At 43.3% G+C, this 24,973-nt stretch overlaps 1 protein-coding gene across 1 annotated transcript in view; it reads right to left on the bottom strand.

Moving 5' to 3' along the window:
- The window catches only part of LOC126273428 (cytochrome P450 4C1-like), a 109,173-nt gene that overhangs the window by 37,126 nt on the left and 47,074 nt on the right, over window positions 1-24,973 (bottom strand). The window contains exon 3 of the mRNA XM_049976979.1: window positions 23,207-23,434. Within this exon, the coding sequence (XP_049832936.1) occupies window positions 23,207-23,434 (228 nt within the window). The remainder of the gene's footprint in view (window positions 1-23,206; window positions 23,435-24,973) is intronic.

Below are 24,973 nucleotides of genomic sequence, written 5' to 3'. Positions count from 1 at the left end.
AAGCTCTTCTGCGAACCTTGCAGAACTAGCACTCCTGAAAGAAAGGATACTGCGGAGACATGGCTTAGCCACAGCCTGGGGGATGTTTCCAGAATGAAATTTTCACTCTGCAGCGGAGTGTGCGCTGATATGAAACTTCCAGGCAGATTAAAACTGTGTGCCCGACCGAGACTCGAACTCGGGACCTTTGCCTTTCGCGGGCAGGTGCTCTACCAGCTGAGCTACCGAAGCACGACTCACGTCCGGTACTCACAGCTTTACTTCTGCCAGTATCCGTCTCCTACCTTCCAATCTTTACAGAAGCTCTTCTGCGAACCTTGCAGAACTGGCAGAAGTAAAGCTGTGAGTACCGGCCGTGAGTCGTGCTTCGGTAGCTCAGCTGGTAGAGCACCTGCTCGCGAAAGGCAAAGGTCCCGAGTTCGAGTCTCGGTCGGGCACACAGTTTTAATCTGCCAGGAAGTTTCAAGTTTCAAAAAATAAAATGTTTATGAACCCCAAAATGTCAACGCATAAGTTTAAAAGTAAACGCAGTCAACAATACAAGAAGTATCAGCTTATTTTTCAAGGAACTCCTCGATAGAATAGAAGGTATGACACATGAGGAAACTCTTCAGTTTCGATTTGAAAGTGTATGGATTACTGCTAAGATTTTTGAATTCGAGTGGTAGCTTATTCAAAATGGATGCAGCAGTATACTGTACACCTTTCTGCACAACAGTTAAGGAAGTCCAATCCAAATGCAGGTTTGATTTCTGCCGAGTATCAACACAGTGGAAGTTGCTTATTCTTGGGAATAAGCTAATATTTTTAACAAGAAATGTCAGTAAGGAATATATATATTGAGAGGCCAATGTCAAAATACCCAGTCTTTTGAACACGGTCGAGAAGAGGTTCGCGAACTTACACCACTTATTGGCCGAACCGTCCGTTTCTGAGCCAAAAATATCCTTTTGCAATGGGAAGAGTTACCCAAAAATATAATACCATACGACATAAGCGGATGAAAATATGGAAGTAGACTAATTCTCGTGTCGAACGATCACTCACGTCAGATACCGTTCAAATAGTAAAACATTACGTCTTTGAAGAAGATCCTGAACGTGGGCTTTCCCCGACTGAACTGTTCAGTTTCATTAATCTTACGACCATTCTGTAAAATTAAAACGTCGGGTTTTGTTGAATTGTGTGTTAGAAACTGTGAAAACTGAGTCTTACTGTCATTTAGGGTTAGTTTATTTTCTGCAAGCCATGAACTTAGGTTATGGAATGCACTATACGAAACCGAACCAATGCTGCACAAAGCATCCTTTACTACCAAGGTAAAGCCATCAGCAAACAGAAATATTTTAGAATTACCCAAAAAACTAGAGGACATATCATTTACATAAATAAGGAACAGGAGTGCCTCCAACACTCCAACACTGATCCATGGGGCACCCCGTGGCACCCCCCCCCCCCCCCCCCGGACTTGAGCATACCCCACTCAGAGCAAACATGACCTTTCGCTGTCTGTTGAACCAATAGTAAGCCACTCCCTGTGTTCCGTAATGATCCAATTTCTGGAGCAATTTTTTTTTGAGATCGACAAAATCCAATGCCTTAGTTAAATCAAAAATATGTCTAGCGGTCGAAACCTTTTGTTTAATCCATCCAGTACCTCACAGAGAAAAGAGAATATAGCATTTTCAGTTGTTAAACGACGTCTAAAGCCGAAATGTAACATTTAATAGCAAATTGTGTGATGTAGAATGATCAATTACACTTACTTACATTCACAGCCTTTTCAATAACGTTAGCAAATACTGATGGCATAGAACTAGGTCTAAAATTGTCTACATTAGCTTTACCTACCTTTTTATGAAGCGTCTTTAGTACTGAGTACTTTAATCGATCAGGAATCTGACCATTCCTAAAGGAAAAATTACAAATATTTCTAAGTACAGGGCTAACATGTGCAGCACAATACTTTAATATTCTGTTAGGCACTCCATCATATCCGTAAGAATCCTTTTACTACAAACTGCCTTCATGTCGTCGACCTTGTGTGGCTTACCAGACACTTCCTTCACAATTGACCATAGAATTTTAATTTTATCCTATGAATTAGCTATTCTATTTGCATACCACATACTATTTGCCTTCCTAATAACATTTTTAAGCAGCTTACAGTACTGTTTGTAACGGGCTACCGTAGCTTGATTGTGACGACCTCTAACATTTTGGTATAATTCCCACTTTGTTCTACATGATATCCTCATCACACTAGTCAGCTACCCAGGCTGCCTATTACTGCAAGTACCCCATTTAGAACATTCTAATGGAAAGTAACTCTCAAAGAGCATGAGAAATGTGTTAAGGAAAGCATTTTATGTATCATCTATGTTATCGGCACTACAAACATCCTGCCACTCATGTTCCTTGACAAGGTTTAAAAAACTTTCAATTGCTGTTGGACCATCTTTCATACATAGTTTGTAATTATATATGACATTTGTTTGAGTACAAAAGCCTTTTACTGTTAAAATTTGTGCATCATCGTCTGAAAGGCCATTCACCCTTTTACGAACAGAATGTCCATCTAGTAATGAAGAATGAATAAAAATATTGTCTATGGCTGTGCTACTGTTTCCCAGCACCCTAGTTGAAAACACCACAGTCTGCATCAGATAAAATGAATTCTGGAGATCTACCAACATCCTTTTTCTTGCACAGTCATATAAAATTAATATTGAATTCACCATACATAACTAATTTCTGGTACTTCCTATAAAGCGAATCAAGCGGCCTCTCTAGCTTGAACAGAAGTGCTCTAAAGTCAGAGTTAGGGGACATATAAACCATAAAAATTAGAAGTTTCGTTTCACTAAATTCAACTGCCCCAGCACAACATTCAAATATCTGTTCAGTGCAGTACCGCGACACGTCTATGGACTCAAAGGGAATCATGTTTTTTTACATACATGCTCACTCCTCCACACTGCAAGGAACTCCTTGAAAAACAGTCATCCAATCTGTATCCTGGTAAAGGAAGCCTCTGAATTGTCAAATTACGTGGTGCTCCGACATACCAATAATTTCAGAGTCAGCATCTATAAGCAGTTCACTAACTTTTGTCTCTAATACCTTTTATATTTTGATAAAATATGCTAATTCCTTCTCTACTTGGAAACATGACATCCTCTGTAGGAGAGCCCTTACTTAGAGGGACTTCCTTGAAGCAGGTATACTTATCAGCTGACTTCAGTCTAAAAACGGTGCATCTCTAACACTAACTACTACAGGAATTTTTCCATGAGTGATCCCACCACCACCCACTACACTGTCGTCTGTAAGCTTTGCCAGCCTCCCCTTCTCACACCTGTTGAGGTGCAGGCCCTGCCTAGTGAAACCCGATCTGCTGAAAGTCCCAACTGGCACCACTGAAATGTGACCCATGCCCTCTGCCGTCAGCACCTTCTCCAGCCCAATGTAAACGTGTCAAACAGCTGCATTAAGGTGAGGCCGATCATGACGCTGAAACAGTTGCGTGAAATGCACATTAGTGCCACCAGTTTGAGTAGCTATCTTTACCATGTCACCACCTACATCATATTACCCATCCCTATCAAGACTGTTACCTGCTCCACCTACTATCACTACCTGATCCTCCTTCGTAAAATCTACGTAATTCCCCTACGCTGTCAGTCACTTGAGCCCACCCTGCTCTAGGCTTCACAATGCTGGTGACCTGGTACTCATTCCCCAACACTTCCTGCAACAGCTGGCCCACACCTTTGCCCTGAGAACTACGTAGAAGCAGAACCTTCTTCTTTCTGTTAGACTTTGCAAGTGACCTAGACCTCCTAACTGTTGACGACTGCTGTATGTTGACTACACCTACAGCTACACGAGGCTCCTCCCGCTCCACTCTGACAATTGGTCAGATCTATTGCATACACGGAAACTATAACTGTCTCAATATCTCCTCCTCCTAGGTGCCTTCTTGCCAACTGCTAGTTCCCAGTCCTCACGACCCTTCAACCTCCTCAACTTATCTAGTCCCTCCTTTACGCGTTGGAACTGCACCTGAAGGGCACAGATCTTACGATCTTACTCCACTATCGACTTTTTTCTACTACAGATTTTTGCATTCCCAGGAGAGGATCTCACTCGACTGCCCACTGACTTCCCCACTGCATTCCTTCCCCAATGAAAATACTGTGTACAAATCTGTGGAATGTACGCTATAGGATATGTGGCTCGGAGCTATCTTTGAAGCAACTGATTTATAACAGTTCGTGGTGTCACTGCGGTGCCAACTGCTGCTCAAAAAAACGGTTAAAATTCGCAATACAAGATGACCACACTGCAACCTAGAAAATTAGGTGAATGTTTCAAGACGATTTGGTTTACAGGGGAAAGGCAGGGTGTAAGTGTCCTACAGGCACAATATGTTGCCAAGCGACCACATCGCCATCATCGGTTCAGCCGACGAACTGGTTGCCTACGAGCTAACGCAGGGCTTACATTTCAAACCCTCTCCCTCATAGACGGTGCTCGGTGCGTGGTCCGCACCCAGCACCACCTCCGCCCCCCCGCCCCCCCCCCCCCTCCAATCGGTCCGTGGTTCCTGCCCACCGAGCGAGGTAGAGAGCAGTGGTTACCAAAATGGACTCGCATCTCGGAGAATGACGGTTCAAACCCATATCTGGTCTTCCAGATTTAGGTTATCCGCGATGTTACTAAAACGCCCCAAGAAAATGCCGGGACGCTTTCTTTGAATGGGTGCGGTCGATTTCCTTCCCCATCCTTGACACCACCCGATCTTGTGCCCCACCTCTATTGACCTCGACGTCGACGGGACATGAAACTCTATCTTCCTTCCTTCTTTCCGGTTCGTGCCCAGGGAATCGTGCTGGCAACGTATTGGCTGTTATGTCAGTCTTGATTAGTAGGAGGAAGAACGTACATTGAGATGACAAACGCCGTGTGACAGCGGTATCATATACCGATGGCTGCAGTATCGCGCACGTAAGGTACAAAAGGGCAGTGCATTAGCGGAGCTGTCAGCCGCACCCTGGTGATTCATGTGGAAAGGTTTCCACATGATTACGGCCGTACACAGGTAACTAACAGACGTTGAACGTGGAATAGTGGTAGGAGCTAGACCAATCGGACATTCAGTTTCGGAAATCTTTAAGTAATTCAATATTCCGGTGTCTGTAGTCTGAAGAGTGTGCCGAGAATACCAAATTTCAGTCATTACCTCTCATCATGAACGACGTAATGGCCGGTGGTCTTCACTTAACGACCGAGAGCACTGGAATTTACAAAGAATTTTCAGTGCTAACAGACAAGTAGTGTGCTTGAAATAACTGCAGAAGTCAATGTGGGACGTACGACGAACGTGTCCGTCAGGACAGTGCGGCGAAATTTGGCGTTAATGGATTACAGCAAAGGACGATCGACGTGAGTGACTTTGTGAACAACATGACATCGCCTGAAGCGCCTCTCCTTCGGTCTTAGCCATATAGGCTGGACCATAGACGACGGGACAACCGTGGCCTGGCCGGGAGAGTCCCATTTTCGGTAGGCAACAGCTGATGGTAGGGTTTGAGTGTGGCGCAGATCCCAAGAAGTCATGAAGCCAGGTCGTCAACAAGGCACTGTGCTAGCAGGTGTTTGTTCAGTAATGGTGGGGGCTGTGTTTACGTGGCGTGGACTGGTCCTCTGATCCAACTGAACTGATCATTGACTGGAAAAGGTTATGTTGCGCTTTTTGGATACTATTTGTTCTGGAACAACGATAGAATTTTGATGGATGACAGCGCGCCATGTCGTGGGGCCACAATTGTTCGCGACTGGTTTGAAGAATATTCTGGGCAATTCTAGCGAAAGATTCTTCCATCCAGATCACCATAGTTGAACCTCATGAGACATAATCGAGGGGTCAGTTGGTGCACTTCGTGTGGGTGGGTCTTTGAGTCCATGCCACGTCGAGTAGTTGCACTACGCCGGGTAAAAGTAGACCCGACACGATATTAGGAGGTATCCCATGACTTTTATCACCTCAGCGTATACCACAGTTAACTGATTTCAGGACAGGCAGAGCAAATGGATTCTGTTTCCGTTCTCGCGTCCCATTTAAATATCTAAGACAGCGTTTTCTCTAGTAGACTGCCTGCTGTACATCTCGGCAAGAGAGCAGTTGCAGTCTCCCAACATTAAATCGTACAGCGGCCCTGACATCGCCTTTCCATGACTTCATTGACACCACCCAAACGTTCAGGGAAACATTCAAGGTGACTGTTCAAACAGTGATTGAAAGCGCTCATCAGCCACATTAAGTTCCCGGAACTTCTTAAGATGTTGGCTACAGTGTAAACATACTGGCCGAAAAAAACTCACAACACCAAAAACTAATTACGGTAATGAAACTTCGGAAATATATTTGCCTAGGTAACAAGTTTCACTGATTAGCATTGCAAGATCACAGGGTCATGCAAGCGCGAGATGAGCCGTTGCCACAGGCTGACTTCTCGGTAGTGCCACGTGACCGTTCAGATCCCGGTCTTCCTGCGACCGTACTTTCACGTGACCACCGCTGCCAGCTGTCGTGTACAGTGGCTACGTTCCTGTGAAGTCTTTCTGCATTATCGCAGAAGGAACAACCAGCTTCTAGTACCCCAGTTACGCGAACACGTTCAAACTCAATGAGGTGTTGATAATGGTGTCCTTGTCGTCTTAAAGGCTTTCTTGGCTAACATCAACTTACCATGTCCTACCTCAAAGGTAACTAACGCCCACTGCCGGCACAGCTTGTACTAAAAGCAAACCTAATTTGCACTCTCCTAGTGGTACCAATAGCACCACTCTTATGTGACTGCCACGGAATTTGAGTAGACATCATCTTGCAGATGTGCACTACTGGCCATCCATTAAAATTGCTACACCACGAAGATGACGTGCTACAGGCGCGATATTTAATCGACAGGAAGGAGATGCTCTGATATACAAATGATTAGCTTTACAGAGCGTTCACACAAGGTTGGCGCCGGTGGTGACACCGACAACGTGCTGACACGAGGAAAGTTTCCAACAGATTTCTCATACACAAACAGCAGTTGACCGGCGTTGCCAGGTGAAACGTTGTTGTGATGCCTCGTGTAATGAGGAGAAATACGTACCATCATGTTTCCGACTTTGATAAATGTCGGATTGTAGCCTGTCGCGATTGCGGTTTATCGTATCGCGACATTGCTGCTCGCGCTGGTCGAGATCCAATGACTCTTAGCCGAATATGGAATCGGTGGGTTCAGGAGGGTAATACGGAACGCCGTCCTGAATCCTAACGGCCTCGTATCACTAGCAGTGGAGATGGCCGGCATATTATCCACATGGCTGTAACGGATCGTGCAGCCACGCCTCGATCCCTGAATCAACAGAAGGGGACGTTTGCAAGACAACAACCATCTGCACGAATAGTTCGACGACGTTTGCAGCAGCATGAACTATCAGCTCGGAGACCATGGCTGCGGCTACCCGTGAAGTTGCATCACAGACAGGAGTGCATGCGATGGTGTACTCAACGACGAACCTGGGTGCACGAATGGAAAAACGACATTTTTTCGGATGAATATCCAGGTTCTGTTTACAGCATCATGATGGTAGCATCCGTGTTTGGCGACATCGCGGTGAACGCACATTGGAAGCGTGTATTCGTCATCGCCATACTGGCGTATCACCCGGCGTGATGGTATGGGGTGCCATTGGTTACACGTCTCGGTCACCTCTTGTTCGCATCGACGGCACTTTGAACAGTCGACGTTACATTTCAGATGTATTACGACCCGTGGCTCCACCCTTCACTCGATCCCTGCGAAACCCTACATTTCAGAAGGATAATGCACGACCGCATGTTGCAGGTCCTGTACGGATCTTTCTGGATACGGAAATGTTCGACTGCTGCCATGGCCAGCACATTCTCCAGATCTCTCTCTCCAATTGAAAACGTCTGGTCAATGGTGGGCGAGCAACTGGCTCGTCACAATACGCCAGTCACTACTCCTGATGAACTGTGATATCGTGTTGAAGCTGCATGGGCAGCTGTACCTGTACACGCCATCCAAGCTCTGTTTGACTCAATACCGAGGCGTATCAAGGCCGTTATTACAGCCAGAGGTGGTTGTTCTGCGTACTGATTTCTCAGGATGTATGCACCCAAATTGTATGAAAATATAATCACATGTCAGTTCTACTATAATATATTTGCCCAATGAATACCCGTTTATGGTCTGCCTTTCTTCTTGGTGTAGCAATTTTAATGGCCAGTAGCGTACATCTGCAATTTGTTTTTCTGTCTGTGTACAATGCAGGTCCTTTTCCTTCTCTAAGAGCTCTTTAGTAACACCTTTGAATGGTACTCAAGCCTCCCGCTCATTCATTGTCATGATTGATTAAAACCAGGAATCGAACATCATTTTTCAGTTTTATTTCCCGTAGATAAGGACGTTTCTTAGAGATATCTGAAATATTCTATACCTGTTGGTAAAGTTTTGACAACGTTTCCATTGGACCAATTTTTGTCTAGTAATAGGTACCTTTGATAATCGATAATCCAGAGAAGGGCAGCACTAATGGACACAGGTTTGTTTGATCTGTGGGAGAGTGTCGCAAAGATCCTGAAGAAACTGAACTGAGCGACTCTTGATGACAGACAAACTACTCTGAGAGAGCCTACTGAAAGAATTTCAAGACCCGACTCTAAGCGTTGACTGTAGGCACTATCCACAACCCCCTAAATATCGCTCCCATAGGAATCATGAGGAAAAGATTAGATCCATTACAGCAAGGACAGAGGCGTTTAAACAATCATTCTTGCCACACTCTATAAATGAATGGAACAGGAAAAAACTCTAATAGTTGGTACAGTGGGTGTACTTCATACTGTTTTGCAGAGTACATAAGAAGACGTAGATGTCCTCGTCCAAAAAGAAGAAGAGCCGAACAGTTTGACATACCAGTTACGATACTTACTAACCAGAGAAACTTCTTCCACCGCAACTTCAAATTTACTAACAGAAATATTATATGGAATATTTTTCAATTAAAATCTCCAAAAATGTATTTTTCAACTATCGAGTGTTAATTGTAAAAAAATAGTTCAATGAGTTTTTCCATCGTTGACCTGTGGTATTCGACTGGCGAGATGAAGAACCACAGCTGGTCATTCAAATGCCTGAACACACTCTCATGATGCTGGGGGAAATTTCCTGTCCCGAGTGTGAACACATTGGTGCCTTCATGCGAAGAACCCCATTTCTAAGCCTGAAATGAAGCAGTTCAGTGTTTGCTCAGAGGTCACACAGGACTTCGCGATGAGCATGTGGGACTAACAGCTGATTGTTATGTGTTCTGCTACAACTGGTCTCGACCAGTTTCGTCGCCCACAGCCTTCATTCATACTGCCTGAAAATGTGCTATTATCATCCACAGTGCTTGCATTCATGTATTCTTGTCTACAGCATATTGTATGCACTTGCTGGTAATAAAATGCATAATAGCCTTCCAACATAGTTTGCCTGTCAATGTACTGTTTGCTTTACAGAAACAATAAATAACTGCTTTAAAATGATCCTGAAAGATTTTTATTAAGATACTGGACATGTTATTGTTTCCCTGTCTTAATCATAGTGATGCTTTCTAATCATACTTTATACAATGTAAATAACTGAATAGCTATTGTACACATAGAATATTTTAGGTAAAAAATTGTTATAATGTGCTGTGTTGACATCCCTGCCTCTAGCATATGTAATCTCTTTGTTAATGAAATTCACTTCAAATGCCAAAGTCATGTGCTATTATTTCATAACTAATAAAAATAATTGAACTTTACAAGCAACATGCCTTAGCTTTTCCGAAATTCTGTGGTTACAAGTGTATCAAAGACAATTTTTGATATCTAGTTCTCTTCCCTAGATGATAAATAATGTATAATCTTGACATCAAGGAGCCAATCATGTAACACCTATAACAATTCTGAAAACCTTATTTACACATGTGACACATATAATATTCTGGAAAATTTATTTAAATCTCAGGAAGTAGTGTACTCACTTCATCACGAAATTCCTTGTCAGTAAATATCGACCCTGAATGTTCTTCCTTAAGAAGAAAGGTGAGGAGTGTTCTATCACTGGCCTTTAGACCATCTAGATTTTTACTAGCCAAGGTAATGCCACGATCAGCTATGAATTTGAGAACAGTAATAAACCTTTTCATTTTCCGACCTTCTGCAGTCATCCACCTCATCATGTTGATTGTTGTCCATGGACGGAATATAATTGCCTGTTGATGAATGTACAAGAGATTTAGTATTATGAAATATATATGAGATTAGCCAACCATATTACATATAAGTTACCAGGCAAAGAATTATAGCTTCAAGTGATTAATGATTCTCATAACTTCAATGTTCAAATGAAAATGTCTGAAATGTTCAGTATTACAGGAAGTAAGAAACGGAATAGAAATATAATCTATTAACAGCTATCATAATAAAATGTGTAACTGCGTATGAAACATAATTGAAAATCATATTCTACTTGCCAGAGAATTATGTAATGATACAGAATAGTTTGTGGAAACAAATAAATATTATGGAAATAACGATATAGAAGGTACACATCAAATGAATTCGCAATTGCGAATAACGGCTGCCATCAGCTGTAGAATGGTATGACAACCATATATCGTCAACCACGCATCTACAAACTGTACTTGTACATCTATTATGTATATTCCCTTACAGTCTTGAAAATCATTTGCCTGGTACTGGCAGACAAATGCGATCTGACCTGTATGGGAATATATGTAGTGGCTGTATGACACATAGTTGATGACATATGGAAACTTCAGTCTGGCCATGAGTCATGCGTGGAGAGCCAAATGGTAAGGTGGCTGCTCACGATAAGTGGAAAATCCCTGTTCGAGTCCTGGTCTGGCAAAAATTTTCATGGTCGTCATATCATTCTACAGCTGATGGTAGTCTTTACTCGCAATTGCCAATTGATTTGATGTGCATCATAACGGCTGTGGTCGCCATAGTGCCTGCGCCTTTGGGCACACATGCATGCCCAAAGGATCTTTGCATCATAATCAGAATATCATGTATAGAATATAGATACAGACTATCATATGTACGTGATATGCTGACAAAGATGCCACTGTTTTTCCCATGTCATAGTACTTCAATAGCTTTTATTTTGGTTAAAACTGGGTAACAACAAGGTACTCGTTTAAATTAAGTGATATGTAGTCATGATGTCTATTTGAGGTTTCTCAGATTCTGTACTTGATTTTTTTAAATTAACCATATATAGACCAATGAAATTGGTAATTCAAGTGATGTGTGATACATTTATGCAGTAGACTTATAATTAGTTATTTTGTTGTATTAACATTTATTCAATATAATCACATTGTATATCACCTTCAATACACGAAATTACAAAGTTAATCTTTGTGATTCATGAGATGCTGCAATTTATCTGTATGTATGACAAAATATTAAAAAGTTGTAATTGGTGGACTGGCACTATGTCGATCATAAACAGAAAAAATAATAATATTTGCATCAAACACATACATTTAAGTGATCATGTAAATTTACTGGTACTAGTGGGAGTGCTAAACAAATAACACATGGATGTTTTTGTATCTAAATAAGAGAAACTGAAGGGGAATACTACACTCAGGTTCTTCAAAAAAGAATATATTTCACTAAATTTTACAATTAAAGAATCACAATCGAATAAATATAATAATTACATAAATCATAATATAAAAGTCATCTGAAGATGTTTCAGTATAGATTTATATTAAAATCCAGTGTTAGTGTAACAAATTTTCTAAATTATGTAATGAAATACAATTTTGCTGATGTAGTGATATGATGCCTGGAGTTCTAAATATCTGTTTCTTTTTCATGAACTACATCTTACAAAGTTATTTATTTTGTATGAGTTAATTAATTTTCATTTTGTATTTCGTGGAAAAATCAATCAAACATTTTATAATTAAAAAAAATATCTATTGATTCAAAGGTTCTGCAACATCCTTGTGTGTAAAACTCGTAATATATTTATTATTTCTTATGTTTTAGTGCAGTTTATTTCTCTTTTTATTTACGAATGTTAATCAATTTTCCCCCAGCAGGAAATAGCACTTAACAACGGATAAGTGTCCCCAAAAGTAACTGGCTTTTGTATTATCTCCTTTGCCATAAGAATTATTTTGCACAAAGTAGTGTGTAACTATTTGTGATACATATCTATGAAAATACATCCTACATGTTTCCATTATGATTAACTGCAGTATATTCATAGTTTGACACTTCATTCTATTGATTTATTGTTTATTAACTCCTTGCAATGTAATTCAGTCAGCTATTTTAAAATGTTCGATAGCCCCTCTTGTATATAGTTTACTTTCTCTCTTTCTCCAACTGTCGCCCATTTTAAGCATTGAAATGATCTTCATGAATAAATTTTTATGAAGTACATCTGGTTTCTGCATGTCCACTGCTAACTAATGGAGAGCACCACAAGCAGAAAATAAGAAATGTAGAAACGCTGTTTTTTATGTTATTCAACTTTTCGGCTCTCTTAGCAGCTTGCCTTCACCACTTACCAGTTTCAATCATGCAATTGAGTTCCAGGTTTTTATTGTTACTACTGCTAAATTCTATTATTCGTAACCCTTGGTATCTATACATTTTCTCTCTGGGTTCTCTTAGAGAATGATTAACTAGATCTAGATTACATTCCACTATCCTGTGACGTGAAATTGAAGAAAGGTTCATGAGGATCTCTTTATCGAAAAAAAGGTACTATGTCAGTTCTCTATTTGTATCCCTGGAAGGGCACTGCTAAGGGAGAGGCGACCATCAGAAAACGCTGAAAAACATAGAAACATTAACATCCTACGAGTCCGAGCATGGAGTTTCAGAGGAATGAATGTGGCAGGGATGCTAGTAATCGATTTAGATACAGCAGGTTTCGGTGAAGTGTAACAGAAAGGTCGTAATGATTTCCAGTCAAATGGATACAGGGTGGTATCAACAGTGGCAACAAACGGAATAGTGGTAGTCGGGTTCATTGTGAATACGGAGTAGGGAAAACACTAAATTACTGTGATAAGTTTGGTGATAGGATTATTCTTATCAGAATCAACAACCAACCAACATCAAAGTCAGTTCACAAGAAGCTTGTGAGAGAAAGTAATTTTATACGCTTTTCCGTGTTGCTGCATGTCTACGTTAGTTGTTAAATGCTGTAAGTAAACTTCTGTATTTGCTACATGCATTTTACTATTATTACTATCGGTTTCAGAGAACTAATTCTCCATGTTCAGGCAGTTGTTAGTCAAAATTACTTTGTTGAAAAGGCTCAGTCATAAATGTAATGACGTAATCAAAATTGAAATTAATACGATAGGAGTACAGCTTTTCGATGGGAATATAATTCAATTAAACTTTGACAGTAAGTGCCGTATGGAAATGGCCAAGCCGTCCACGGTGGCCGAGCGGTTCTAGGCGCTTCAGTCCGGAACCGCGCGACTGCTATGGTCGCAGGTTCGAATCCTGCCTCGGGCGTGGATGTGTGTGATGTCCTAAGGTTAGTTAGGTTTAAGTAGTTCAAAGTTGCTGAAATTAATATGCAGTGTCTTGGTTGTCCAACGACCAGCTTCTCTCCAGCCACCGATGGATACAGCACTTATCTCCCCATTATTGTAGCACATCATAACTTATATCTTCTGGTTTCCCATCGTGTCCATGTGAATGACTTCTAGCCTTTCTTTCATTGTACACGTCTTGCAAACATACGGAGATACAGCTTTCAGACGTTAACAATAAGACGATTTTTTTTATCATCGAATGAGCCAGCACTATGGTATGTCGTTGTTAACAGTAAATTCCTATGCAATCGTCGGTTTCATTATACAGGACGGGCTACTTCGCCACTTTGCTCTGACAGTCGAGTTGGCGACGAGTGGCCCTCTGGCGAGGAAGAGTGGAGGCTTAGAGAGTACCGACGAAAAAAACGGGACGGCAGAGTGTTAGGGTCGGGATGGTCCGAATTGTGCATTAATAATTTTGGCATTCTGTGGTAATGAACTGATGGTGCAACCGAGACGCTTGGGAATTCAACGCTGCTGTGGAACGATAAGCCATGGGCTCTGCAGTTGTATGGACGCAATTTACGGCGAGCTGTGGCCGATGTCGTTTGTGGGTGTTTTGCCACGGCAGATAAACAAGACAGCGTGGGTCTGACCTGAACACGCTGTGCTGTAGCATGTTCGGCCACAATAAGGATGTCGTCATATCGGAGAAGAAAGCAGTGGAATACGGCACGTGTATTAACCTTCAGTGACTTCTGCGGTGTTAGTAGATTAAGCAGTCACTGTCACTTTTCAACTGAATTTACGACTGTGCAAAAGTGTGGCCAATGCCGGATGGGCGATGTCATAAAGTTATTACACTCCTGGAAATGGAAAAAAGAACACATTGAGACCGGTGTGTCAGACCCACCATACTTGCTCCGGTCACTGCGAGAGGGCTGTACAAGCAATGATCACACGCACGGCACAGCGGACACACCAGGAACCGCGGTGTTGGCCGTCGAATGGCGCTAGCTACGCAAAATTTGTGCACCGCCGCCGTCAGTGTCAGTCAGTTTGCCGTGGCATACGGAGCTCCATCGCAGTATTTAACACTGGTAGCATGCCGCGACAGCGTGGACGTGAACCGTATGTGCAGTTGACGGACTTTGAGCGAGGGCGTATAGTGGGCATGCGGGAGGCCGGGTGGACGTACCGCCGAATTGCTCAACACGTGGGGCGTGAGGTCTCCACAGTACATCGATGTTGTCGCCAGTGGTCGGCGGAAGGTGTACGTGCCCGTCGACCTGGGACCGGACCGCAGCGACGCACGGATGCACGCCAAGACCGTAGGATCCTACGCAGTGCTACGGTCCCGCACACCGTTAGGCCGTCTTCCGCTCACGCCCCAACATCATGCAGCCCGCCTCCAGTGGTGTCGCGACAGGCGTGAATGGAGGGACGAATGGAGACGTGTCGTCTTGATCGATGAGAGTCACTTCTGCCTTGGTGCCAATGATGGTCGTATGCGTGTTTGGCGCCGTGCAAGTGAGCGCCACAATCAGGACTGCATACGACCGAGGCACACAGGGCCAACAACCGGCATCATGGTGTGGGTAACGATCTCCTACACTGGCCGTACACCTCTGGTGATCGTCGAGGGGACACTGAATAGTGCACGGTACATCCAAACCGTCATCGAACCCATCGTTCTACCATTCCTAGACCGGCAAGGGAACTTGCTGTTCCAACAGGACAATGCACGTCCGCATGTATCCCGTGCCACCCAACGTGCTCTAGAAGGTGTAAGTCAACTACCCTGGCCAGCAAGATCTCCGGATCTGTCGCCCATTGAGCATGTTTGGGACTGGATGAAGCGTCGTCTCACGCGGTCTGCACGTCCAGCACGAACGCTGGTCCAACTGAGGCGCTAGGTGGAAATGGCATGGCAAGCCGTTCCACAGGACTACATCCAGCATCTCCACGATCATCTCCATGGGAGAATAGCAGCCTGCATTGCTGCGAAAGGTGGATATACACTGTACTAGTGCCGACATTGTGCATGCTCTGTTGCCTGTGTCTATGTGCCTGTGGTTCTGTCAGTGTGATCATGTGATGTATCTGACCCCAGGAATGTGTAAATAAAGTTTCCCCTTCCTGGGACAATGAATTCACGGTGTTCTTATTTCAATTTCCAGGAGTGTATATATCTTATTTGTGAACATTATTTTCTGTTAACAGGATTACTCGTTGGACAGATTTGAAATTGTCAGTTCTACGCTGTAGTTCAGCGGGTTGTAAATACTGGAATTTGATAAATATGCCAACTGTGAGTTTTGGGTATGTTTTTACATCTGCGTGTTAAATGGAAGTGAATTTTGAAGTTTGTAAGGTACCATTCTGCCATTACTATTCTGTAAGTTTTTATTTGTAAGTGATGTTGTTTGCTACTGTTATTGGTTGAGAATTTATTAACCGATTAATCAAAGGAAAATTTATTTAACCAGTCTTTGTATGAAGTACCTTAAGACTTTTTTTGGTGAACTATTATTAATAAATTACATAAATCAGTAATGTTGTGTAAGCAGTTATTGAAGGCACCCATCTTCATTAGCCAATCAACCATGGCCAGGTGGCAACGGGAACTGATGTAACATTAAGGGGCTAGAGGCTATTAATTAAGTTGTGCCAACGCTAATCCTGTTGTTTGTGGTTCTTGTTGAATTGTCTAGTCGCCCCTAAATTAAATTCTAATACCCAAAACTCACAGTTAGCGTATTGTCTTACGTGCCCTCTGAAACAGGAAGCTTGGTGGCTTCACATCGAGTGCATTGTGGTCTGTTGCCCCTGTTCCCCTCCATCGACGGTTACCCCGGCGTCCCTGCTGTCGCCTAGACTTCACACTACCCTGTTCCAAGACGCATGCACTCATTTGGTTTTGAGGCCAGGCTTTAGAATAACTCTTTCACAACAGTCCGTGCACGGTTCTCGGCTTGTGGAAGCGCGTTGTCACCGCGCAGGGTACTCCTGTCCAGTCGTCCCATTAGCGACGAATCTTCGCAGGGTACCTCCACAGTGCCTTTCTTGATCCCCCGTCTCTCCATTACATCACTGATCACCTTCCGCGGTTATGTGCACTAATACGTACAGGACAATGAATGGATATAATAACAACAATAAAAATCCTTGTTTCATGGTTATTGGGATCGCATATGACTCATTCCTATTGCCCTTAACGATTGGCGTTCGAACGGTTTCCCCTTTTAACTATCACAGTTTTCTTAGGCGGGGAGGGGGGGGTTAAGTGTAGTGACGATGGCAATAGCTGATGATGGATCGGTTTGTTTTTGTTTGTAGGGGTCGCAAGTGGCAGTGCTCCATAGGATTAGTCCTGTTGTATAAAAATTAGAGCTAATATAGAGTAGAGAAAAATCTGACGCACCTAATGTGCTGCACATGATTTTTAGCACCTTTCAGATCTACATTGTTTCTTACTTTTAGACAAATCATATCACAAAATATTTGATGTTTTTATTTCACTTTTTTACTTTATTTTCAAGTTTCACTCAGAGACCATGAGCTTATTGACACCTCATTTGCTTTCCGGGCGTCTTCGGTTCTCGAAATGACCTGGTTAGCTTCTTGAGTGTAAGAAATCAGTTTGACTGTTAAATACCACAGTAATGTAGCTTTTTACGCGCAAGGTAACCAGCCATTGAATTTTTTCACACTTCATTTACATAGCTAGCACTGGTTCTTCGTGAGGCGTTTCAATTTTCTCTCAAATGACTAATTAACTTTTTCTTAATTAACCTGATGACTTTAAAACAATCAAATACTTTTTTTGAAAAACTAGACCTACCACATTTCAGTCTGCTAGCCCATTTGTCCATATACCACTCTCCGTTAGGTTATGAAACTTTGAACGAGAACCCATTGCGTAAACCATTCTACTAAAAAGAGCTATGGCATAGATTAGCGCGAACACGAATAGGTTTCCCAGTTTTTTCATCCGGTGTATGGTGAGTTACGATTTTCGTAACGGAGTTTGACTTGATTTCGTATCATGATTTTTAGTTTAACCGCTGCAACATCACACTCAGGACCTGTTTACTGCATGTAATCCACAATTTATTTAATGCTTGGTCTCACAAATCACAAAGTTTGTACGACTCACTTTCTTGGTTATGTATATTAATTTTATTCATTTCTTCATCCAAAAATCTTTTGATTTTGTGAGACGTCATTGCTTTGTAAGTGTTGCCTCCCTCCCATCGTCCACCACCCCCCTCCCTGCCACATACACAAACACACACACTGCTGCAGAAAATCAAACATAGGTTGCTGTTCTTGCAGTTCCAGAATTTGCGAAAGTGTACCTGCCGACCTTTGTTTTCACTTTCTTCAACAATAAACTGAAAACCCAATGAAGTCGAATGGAGTATAACAGCAATTACTCCACAATACCTGCGGCAGGATGCTCGTGCTTCGAAATACTGCTATCAGGAAGCAATAATGGAAGGAAAGTGGCGCAACAAATGACAACCAAACTGAATTTTTTGTCGCATGACAGAAGTTGCCTCTTTTACGTTGTTACGCCACTAGAACTCGGAGTTGTCTTGTCAGATCTTTGCATAATGAACTGCTTTTGGTACGTGTGATTCTCATGTCAGTAAGAAATACTTTCATCGTTAGGCACTGTCGTTTATCGCGAGTAGAAACAATTCGTAGCAAAATGTAGATTATAAGTGAAACCAATGTAGTCAGTAGCATGCTGGAAATTACAAGAAATTACAGGGAAGGTAATAACATTTTCATATGTAAAGAAGTCAGAGTATTGTAAGTACGATTGAATTTGCCTCAGACTGCAATCAAATGATTTTATACTTGATTTTAACACGGTCAGTTCTGGCCACATCTTTACAATAAGCCAGTGCACATATAAGAGGGGCTTTCGATAAGAAATACAATACATTTTTCTTCTGAAAGCAGGTTGGTTTTATTTAGGATTCCATTACACCATATTACTCCTCGCTATTTTAGCTACAAAACCCTATGTTTCAACATAACCTCCGTTCAGTGCGACAGCCTTACGCCACCTTACTGGAAAGACCTGTATGCCCGCATGGTACCACTTTACAGGTCGACGTAGCAGCCAACGTATTACTGCGTGAATAATCTCCCCATCATCGACGTACACTTTCCCGCAGAGTGCGTCCTTCAATGGGCTGAAGAGATCAAATTCGGAATGATCGAGATCCGGGCTGTAGGGTGGATGAGGAAGAACAGTCCAATGAAGTTTCCTTAGGTCCTCTCGGTTGCGGAGGCGCGTGTGAAGCCACCGATTATCACAGGGAAGGAGAAGTTCTTTTGCAGTTTTGTGGCGGCGAAGACACTGAAGTCGTTTCTTCAATTTCCTGAGGGTAGCACAGTACACTTCTGAGTTGATTATTGCACAGTGAGGGAGGACATTTGTTGTTACTCCGACCGCAACGGTCACGGGGTTTAATTGACGGAAACGCAGCCGGACCCACGGAGAGGCCCGCGAATAACAACACAACGGGAAAGGACTGACACGACCAACGAAGGACAGAACAATCAACAACAAGATCGAACAACGGAGTCACAAGGAAATCTAACAAACACATCCACTCGTGCACGGAACAAGAAAGTAAGTAAGCTGTCTAACGCGAGGCGATGTGTCCACAGACGTACGTGAGATTAGCCAGGCTGGCTGGGCTGAGCTTTTTTTTCCTTTATTGTATTTCAATTCCCCATAGCGGCGGTTTGGCAACAGCAAGCAGCATATGCACTACTCTTCAGGCGAAAGACATAGAACAAACAATAGAAGACATTTAAAAATATACAAAGGAGAAAACATGGTGAACATAGATATAAAAAATGTAGAACATAATGGAAGACAATAGACAAAAAAAGGGCGACTGTAAAATGGAGATAAAAACCGTAAAAAAGTAGTACACACAAAAAACCACACACTGGGACAATTAAAAGAACCCAAGGCACAGTATGACCGAAGCATAAAAGTATCGATGGATGGCGTAGCAAATAACAAACATTGACAGTGACACTAAGTACAAGGCCAGCTCACAAGTAAAATCACACCTCTCGACACACAGCAGAAACAGCACTAAACACAACACTGACGTGGCACACTGGCGATGATCAAAATGGAGGATCTGCCAGGCGCAAGGAGATGAGGGAGACCGGACGAAGAGAGGGAGGGAGGGAAAGAGAGGGGAAGAGAGGGGGGAGATGGACGGGAGGCGCGCTGAAGAGGGCCAAGTAGGGAGGGATGTGGGAAGGAAAGAGACAAGGATGGGGTGCAGGGTCTAAGGAGGGAGGGAAGAAGGAAAATGAGCACTGGGAGAAGGAGGGGAGAGGAGAAAGGGGGTCCTGGGGAGGGGGGGGGGGGAACAAGGCCAGGTTATAGTTGGAAGGAAGGGTAATTGTCACGGCGCAGTTCGTCACCCGGGAGGGGGAGCCGCTGGAAATTGCCCTGATGAAGGATATGGAGGATGTGGAGGTGGAGAGAGGGAAGGTTACAGTGCCAATGGGCGGGGAGTGAAGAGGAAGCAGGAAACCAGAGGATGGGGGGGATCATGCCTGCGGACAATGTAAAGGATGCGGAGATGTTGGAGGAACAAGAAGAGGTGGGGGAAATGGCTGAGCGAGAGGCAGGCGCTTAAGTACTCTATCATGGACGCCGCTATTGGTCACTGGAACCACGTGTTCCACTGTGGCGCCCTCACACTAAAAATGGACCAGGAGGCGCGCGCCGACACAGCTTACGGGGCGATGGTGCAGAGTCCTCTAGGGGTCTTCGACGTCCATGACGTCTGGCGTGGATTCAAATTCTACGGCACATGGTACCAAAACATTAAGCAGAATAACCCCTTCAGAGTCCCAGAAGACCGTCATCTGATCTTGCCGGCTGAGAGTGGCACTTTGAAGTTTTTTTCGGATGAGAGGTGGTGTGGTGTCACTCCATTGTTTGCCACTTTATTTGCGGTTTGTGGCGATGCACCCATGTTTCAGCACCTGTGACGATGTTCGACAAAAACTGTCGCAATAAGCATCGTAACGAGCAAGCCAATTCCCCACAAATGGTGCTTTGTTGCTCTTTATGGTCTTTCGTTAGGCGGCGAGACAAAAATCAGGCACACACCTTTGAGTACCCCAGCTGGTGGACGAGTGAGTCAGCACTAACAAGACAGATGTCCAGCTGTGCAGCGAGGTGTTTGATTGTGATCCATCGGTCAGATCGAATTAGAGTGTCGACTCGTTCCAACATTGCAGGAGTCACAGCTATGTGTGGCCGGCCAGCACCTAGGATATCGGACACATTTGCAGAACTTTGTTGCTACAACGAGAGTCACTTGGCCCAACGACTCATGGTTCTTTTGTTCACAGACAGGTTCCCGTACACATTCTGCAAGCGGCTATGAATATTTGCAGTGCTCTGATTTTCCGCCAAGAGAAACTTAGGGACCGCTTCCTGCTCAGACCGTACCTCCGTTAAAGACCCCACTTCGAAGGCTACGTGCAGTGCCGACAACAATTGGAACTTCATAAAATTGTAGCGGACGAAGAGGGAATACTCCAAAACAAATCCCGCAATTTTTTCAGCCGAAGTTGGCCGAGAGAAGCAAAATTGTTGCATTACTTACTACCGACACTCGTAAACCACCTACATTTCTTGCTGGTTACGTGTTAACAACTTCCTTAACCTTTTTACACTACTGGCCGTTAAAACTGCTTCACCAAGAAGAAATGCAGATGATAACGTGTATTCATTGGACAAATATATTATACTAGAACTGACATGTGATAACATTTTCACGCAGTTTATGTGAATAGATCCAGAGAAATCAGTACCTAGAACAACCACCTCGGCCCGTAATAACGGCCTTGATATGCCTGGGCATTGAGTCAAACAGAACTTGGATGGCGTGTACAGGCACAGCTGCCCATGTAGCTTCAACACGATACCACAGTTCTTCAAGAGTAGTGACTGGTGTATTGTGAAGAGCCAGTTGCTCGGCCAACATTGACCAGTCGTTTTCAGTTGGTGAGAGATCTGGAGAATGTGCTGTCCAGGGGAGCAGTCGAACATTTTCTGTATCCAGAAAGGCCCGTACAGGACCTGCAACATGCGGTCGTGCATTATCCTGCTGAAATGTAGGGTTTCAAAGAGATCGAATGAAGGGTAGAGCCACGGGTCGTAACACATCTGAAATGTAACGTCCACTGTTCAAAGTGTCGTCAGTGCGAACAAGAGGTGACCGAGATGTGTAACCAATGGAACCCCATACCATCACGCCGTCACGCCGGGTGATACGCCAGTATGGCGATGACGAATACACGCTTCCAATGTGCGTTCACCGCGATGTCGCCAAACACGGATGCGACCATCATGATGGTGTAAACAGAACCTGGATTCATCCGAAAAAATGACGTTTTGACATTCGTGCACCCACGTTTGTCGTTGAGTACACCATCGCAGGGGCTCCTGTCTGTGATGTAGCGTCAAGTGTAACCGCAGTCATGGTCTCCGAGCTGATAGTCCATGCTGCTACAAACGACGTCGAACTGTTCGTGCAGATCGTTGTTATCTTGCAAACGTTCCCATCTGTTGACTCAGGGATCGAGACGTGGCTGCACGATCTGTTTTACAGCCATGTGGATAAGATGCCTGTCATCGCGCAGCAATGTCGCGATACGATAAACCGCAACCGCGACAGGCGGAATCGTGTTGGTACGCATTTTTCCTCCTTACACGAGGCATCACAACAACGTTTCACCAGGCAACGCCGGTCAACTGCTGTTTGTGTATGAGAAATCGGTTGGAAACTTTCCTCATGTGAGCACGTTGTAGGTGTCGCCACCGGCGCCAATCTTGTGTAAATGATCTGAAAAGCTAATCCTTTGCATATCACAGCTTATTCTTCCTGTCGGTTAAATATCGCGTCTGTAGCACGTCATCTTCGTGGTGTTATCAGTTTTAATGCCACTGGTATAGATTGTGAGGTTAATTAATTCACTTATTTTCAAGCCAAAAGTACGCACAAAAATTCAGTTTCTTATAACCACAGGCAAGAAACATGTATACAATGATATTGAGCAATTTAAACGTGTTATTATCTAATGCTGTTTTTACAGTTTGCCTTAAATAAACATGCATTCAGAATGACAGTGTATGTGTCACAGTCCAGCGGCATCTCACGTTTATGAGTGAGAAAAAAGTCATAGCCTTGTATATTGAACTTGCTCACATATTATTCTAAAAGGCAGTTGTCAGCACGTTGTCGATAAGTAAAGCGAAAGTTTTATATATGAGGTGACTTATCTTTATTCTTTATGTGAACAGGTGCATCTCAAGATGAAGCTAGAAGCCTCGAAAGCGATTATCTTTAAAAAATTGCGGATGATTTATTTACCGTCTGAGGATAATTCATTCTCACAGTTTATCATACAACTGCGTTCCTGCAGTTCTGTCAACAATGGAAAAAGTAAACGTAAGTCACAGTATATTTCATTAACTTACCGATAAAGTTTTTCCGAAATCCGTCATTAGATCAACCACCTCAGCCTGCCGAAACCGACCTGGTAAAATCCGCTCCAAGTCGATGCCTAAAATAGTGGCTACAACCGAACGAAGAGCAGTGTGCATGAGTGGGTGGTACAGTTCCACCTCTGTGCCTTTCTTTTCCTCCAGCAGCTCGCACAAAAAGCGCCCAGCGTCGTTGAATTTGGACATGAATTTCTCCAGCTCCTGTGGGGAAGGACAAAAAGCGTCTGAAATTCTAATGCAATATAGTTTTCAACGATTCAAATTCGTAATGTTTCATATTTACGTGAAGTTATATCGTTACCCTGTTCCATGTATTTTTCCTGCTAAAATTTGTTTCATGTTGCACAAATATCGTAACATACACAAAACGCTATTTCCGTAGAACTGACATTACACACATGCCCTAGAACGCAGTGCATTATGTTTTACAATGGTGGTGAATGTTCGTTCACAAAAATTACTCTGTATTTCTCCTGAATCTTGTCGAAAACCATACTGTGTGTGTCACAGAACAGTCCATGGTTGATATGAGGAATGACAGTACATAGTTCCTTGGTGGATTACGTTTTCCCACCTCTCGTCATATAGGATGATCAAGGAGGAATGCGACATAGCTTGTAAGATGATTCTACAAGTGAAAATAAAACCAAAATATCCTATGAACATGTGTCCGATTTTCGATCATTAAGGAACTGGAATGGACTGAAGACTACACACATCCATAAATGAGTATGAAGACGAGTGTGAATATTACATACTGAAATGCTGTGTAGGCGCTGTGTCGGACAGGTAAATGATGGAACAGTTGACTTATCCATCCTAAAAATGATGTGGGGGTGCTTCAACAGATGGCAGCACTGTGATACCACACCAAGGCGACAGCTGCAAGTGTACACAGTGGGATGGAACAGGGAGCATTCGTAAGGCTGTGTGCGAGTCGTGTGTGAGTATTGCTTAATTGAGGAAGTCCATTGTGTCGGTGAATACCAACATGCCAAAGACGTTCACCCGTACATAATATGCAGAAACGTTTTTTGTATACAGGTACGGAAATGGAAATGCCTGTGTGGCTATGACAGAATACCAGAGACGGAAGAACTCCCTGCCGGCCGGAGTGGCCGAGCGGTTCTAGGCGCTACAGTCCGGAACCGCGCGACCGCTACGGTCGCAGGTTGGAATCCTGCCTCGGGCATGGATGTATGTGGTGTCTTTAGGTTTGTTAGGTTTAAGTAGTTCTAAGTTCTAGGGGACTGATGACCTCAGAAGTTAAGTCCCATAGTGCTCACAGCCATCTGAACCATTTTTTTGAACCAAGAACTCCCTGTGTCGGGACATTTTCAAAGATTTTTCAAACATTATGTGAATTTAGAACACTGCCCAGTGTAAACGTAACATCAGAACATGAAGCTATCCAGTCAGTTGAGGAAACGGACGACATTATTGCAATGGTAAAACGGACTAAAGAACAGGGCATTAGCTATCAGGTCGATAGTCCACAAAGGTTAGTGCGGCATACATTATGTTCTGAGAGCTTGTACGCACTACATGTGCAGCATGTGGAACATCTGCATCCAGGTGACTCAGTAAGCAGGTAACAATTTTGTGAATGGTTGGCTGTACACAGAGATGTAATGCAAAATGCTTCATTTACAGATGAAGCTACATTTACATGCAATGCTATCATGAATACCTTCAATTTTCATACATGGGCAATGGAGAACCCACATGACACTAGTAAAA

This window comes from Schistocerca gregaria, chromosome 5, assembly GCF_023897955.1.
Source record: "Schistocerca gregaria isolate iqSchGreg1 chromosome 5, iqSchGreg1.2, whole genome shotgun sequence".
Lineage (NCBI taxonomy): Eukaryota > Metazoa > Arthropoda > Insecta > Orthoptera > Acrididae > Schistocerca > Schistocerca gregaria.
Note: the sequence above shows the minus strand (reverse complement) of the source record. Positions and strands in the feature narration are given on the sequence as shown.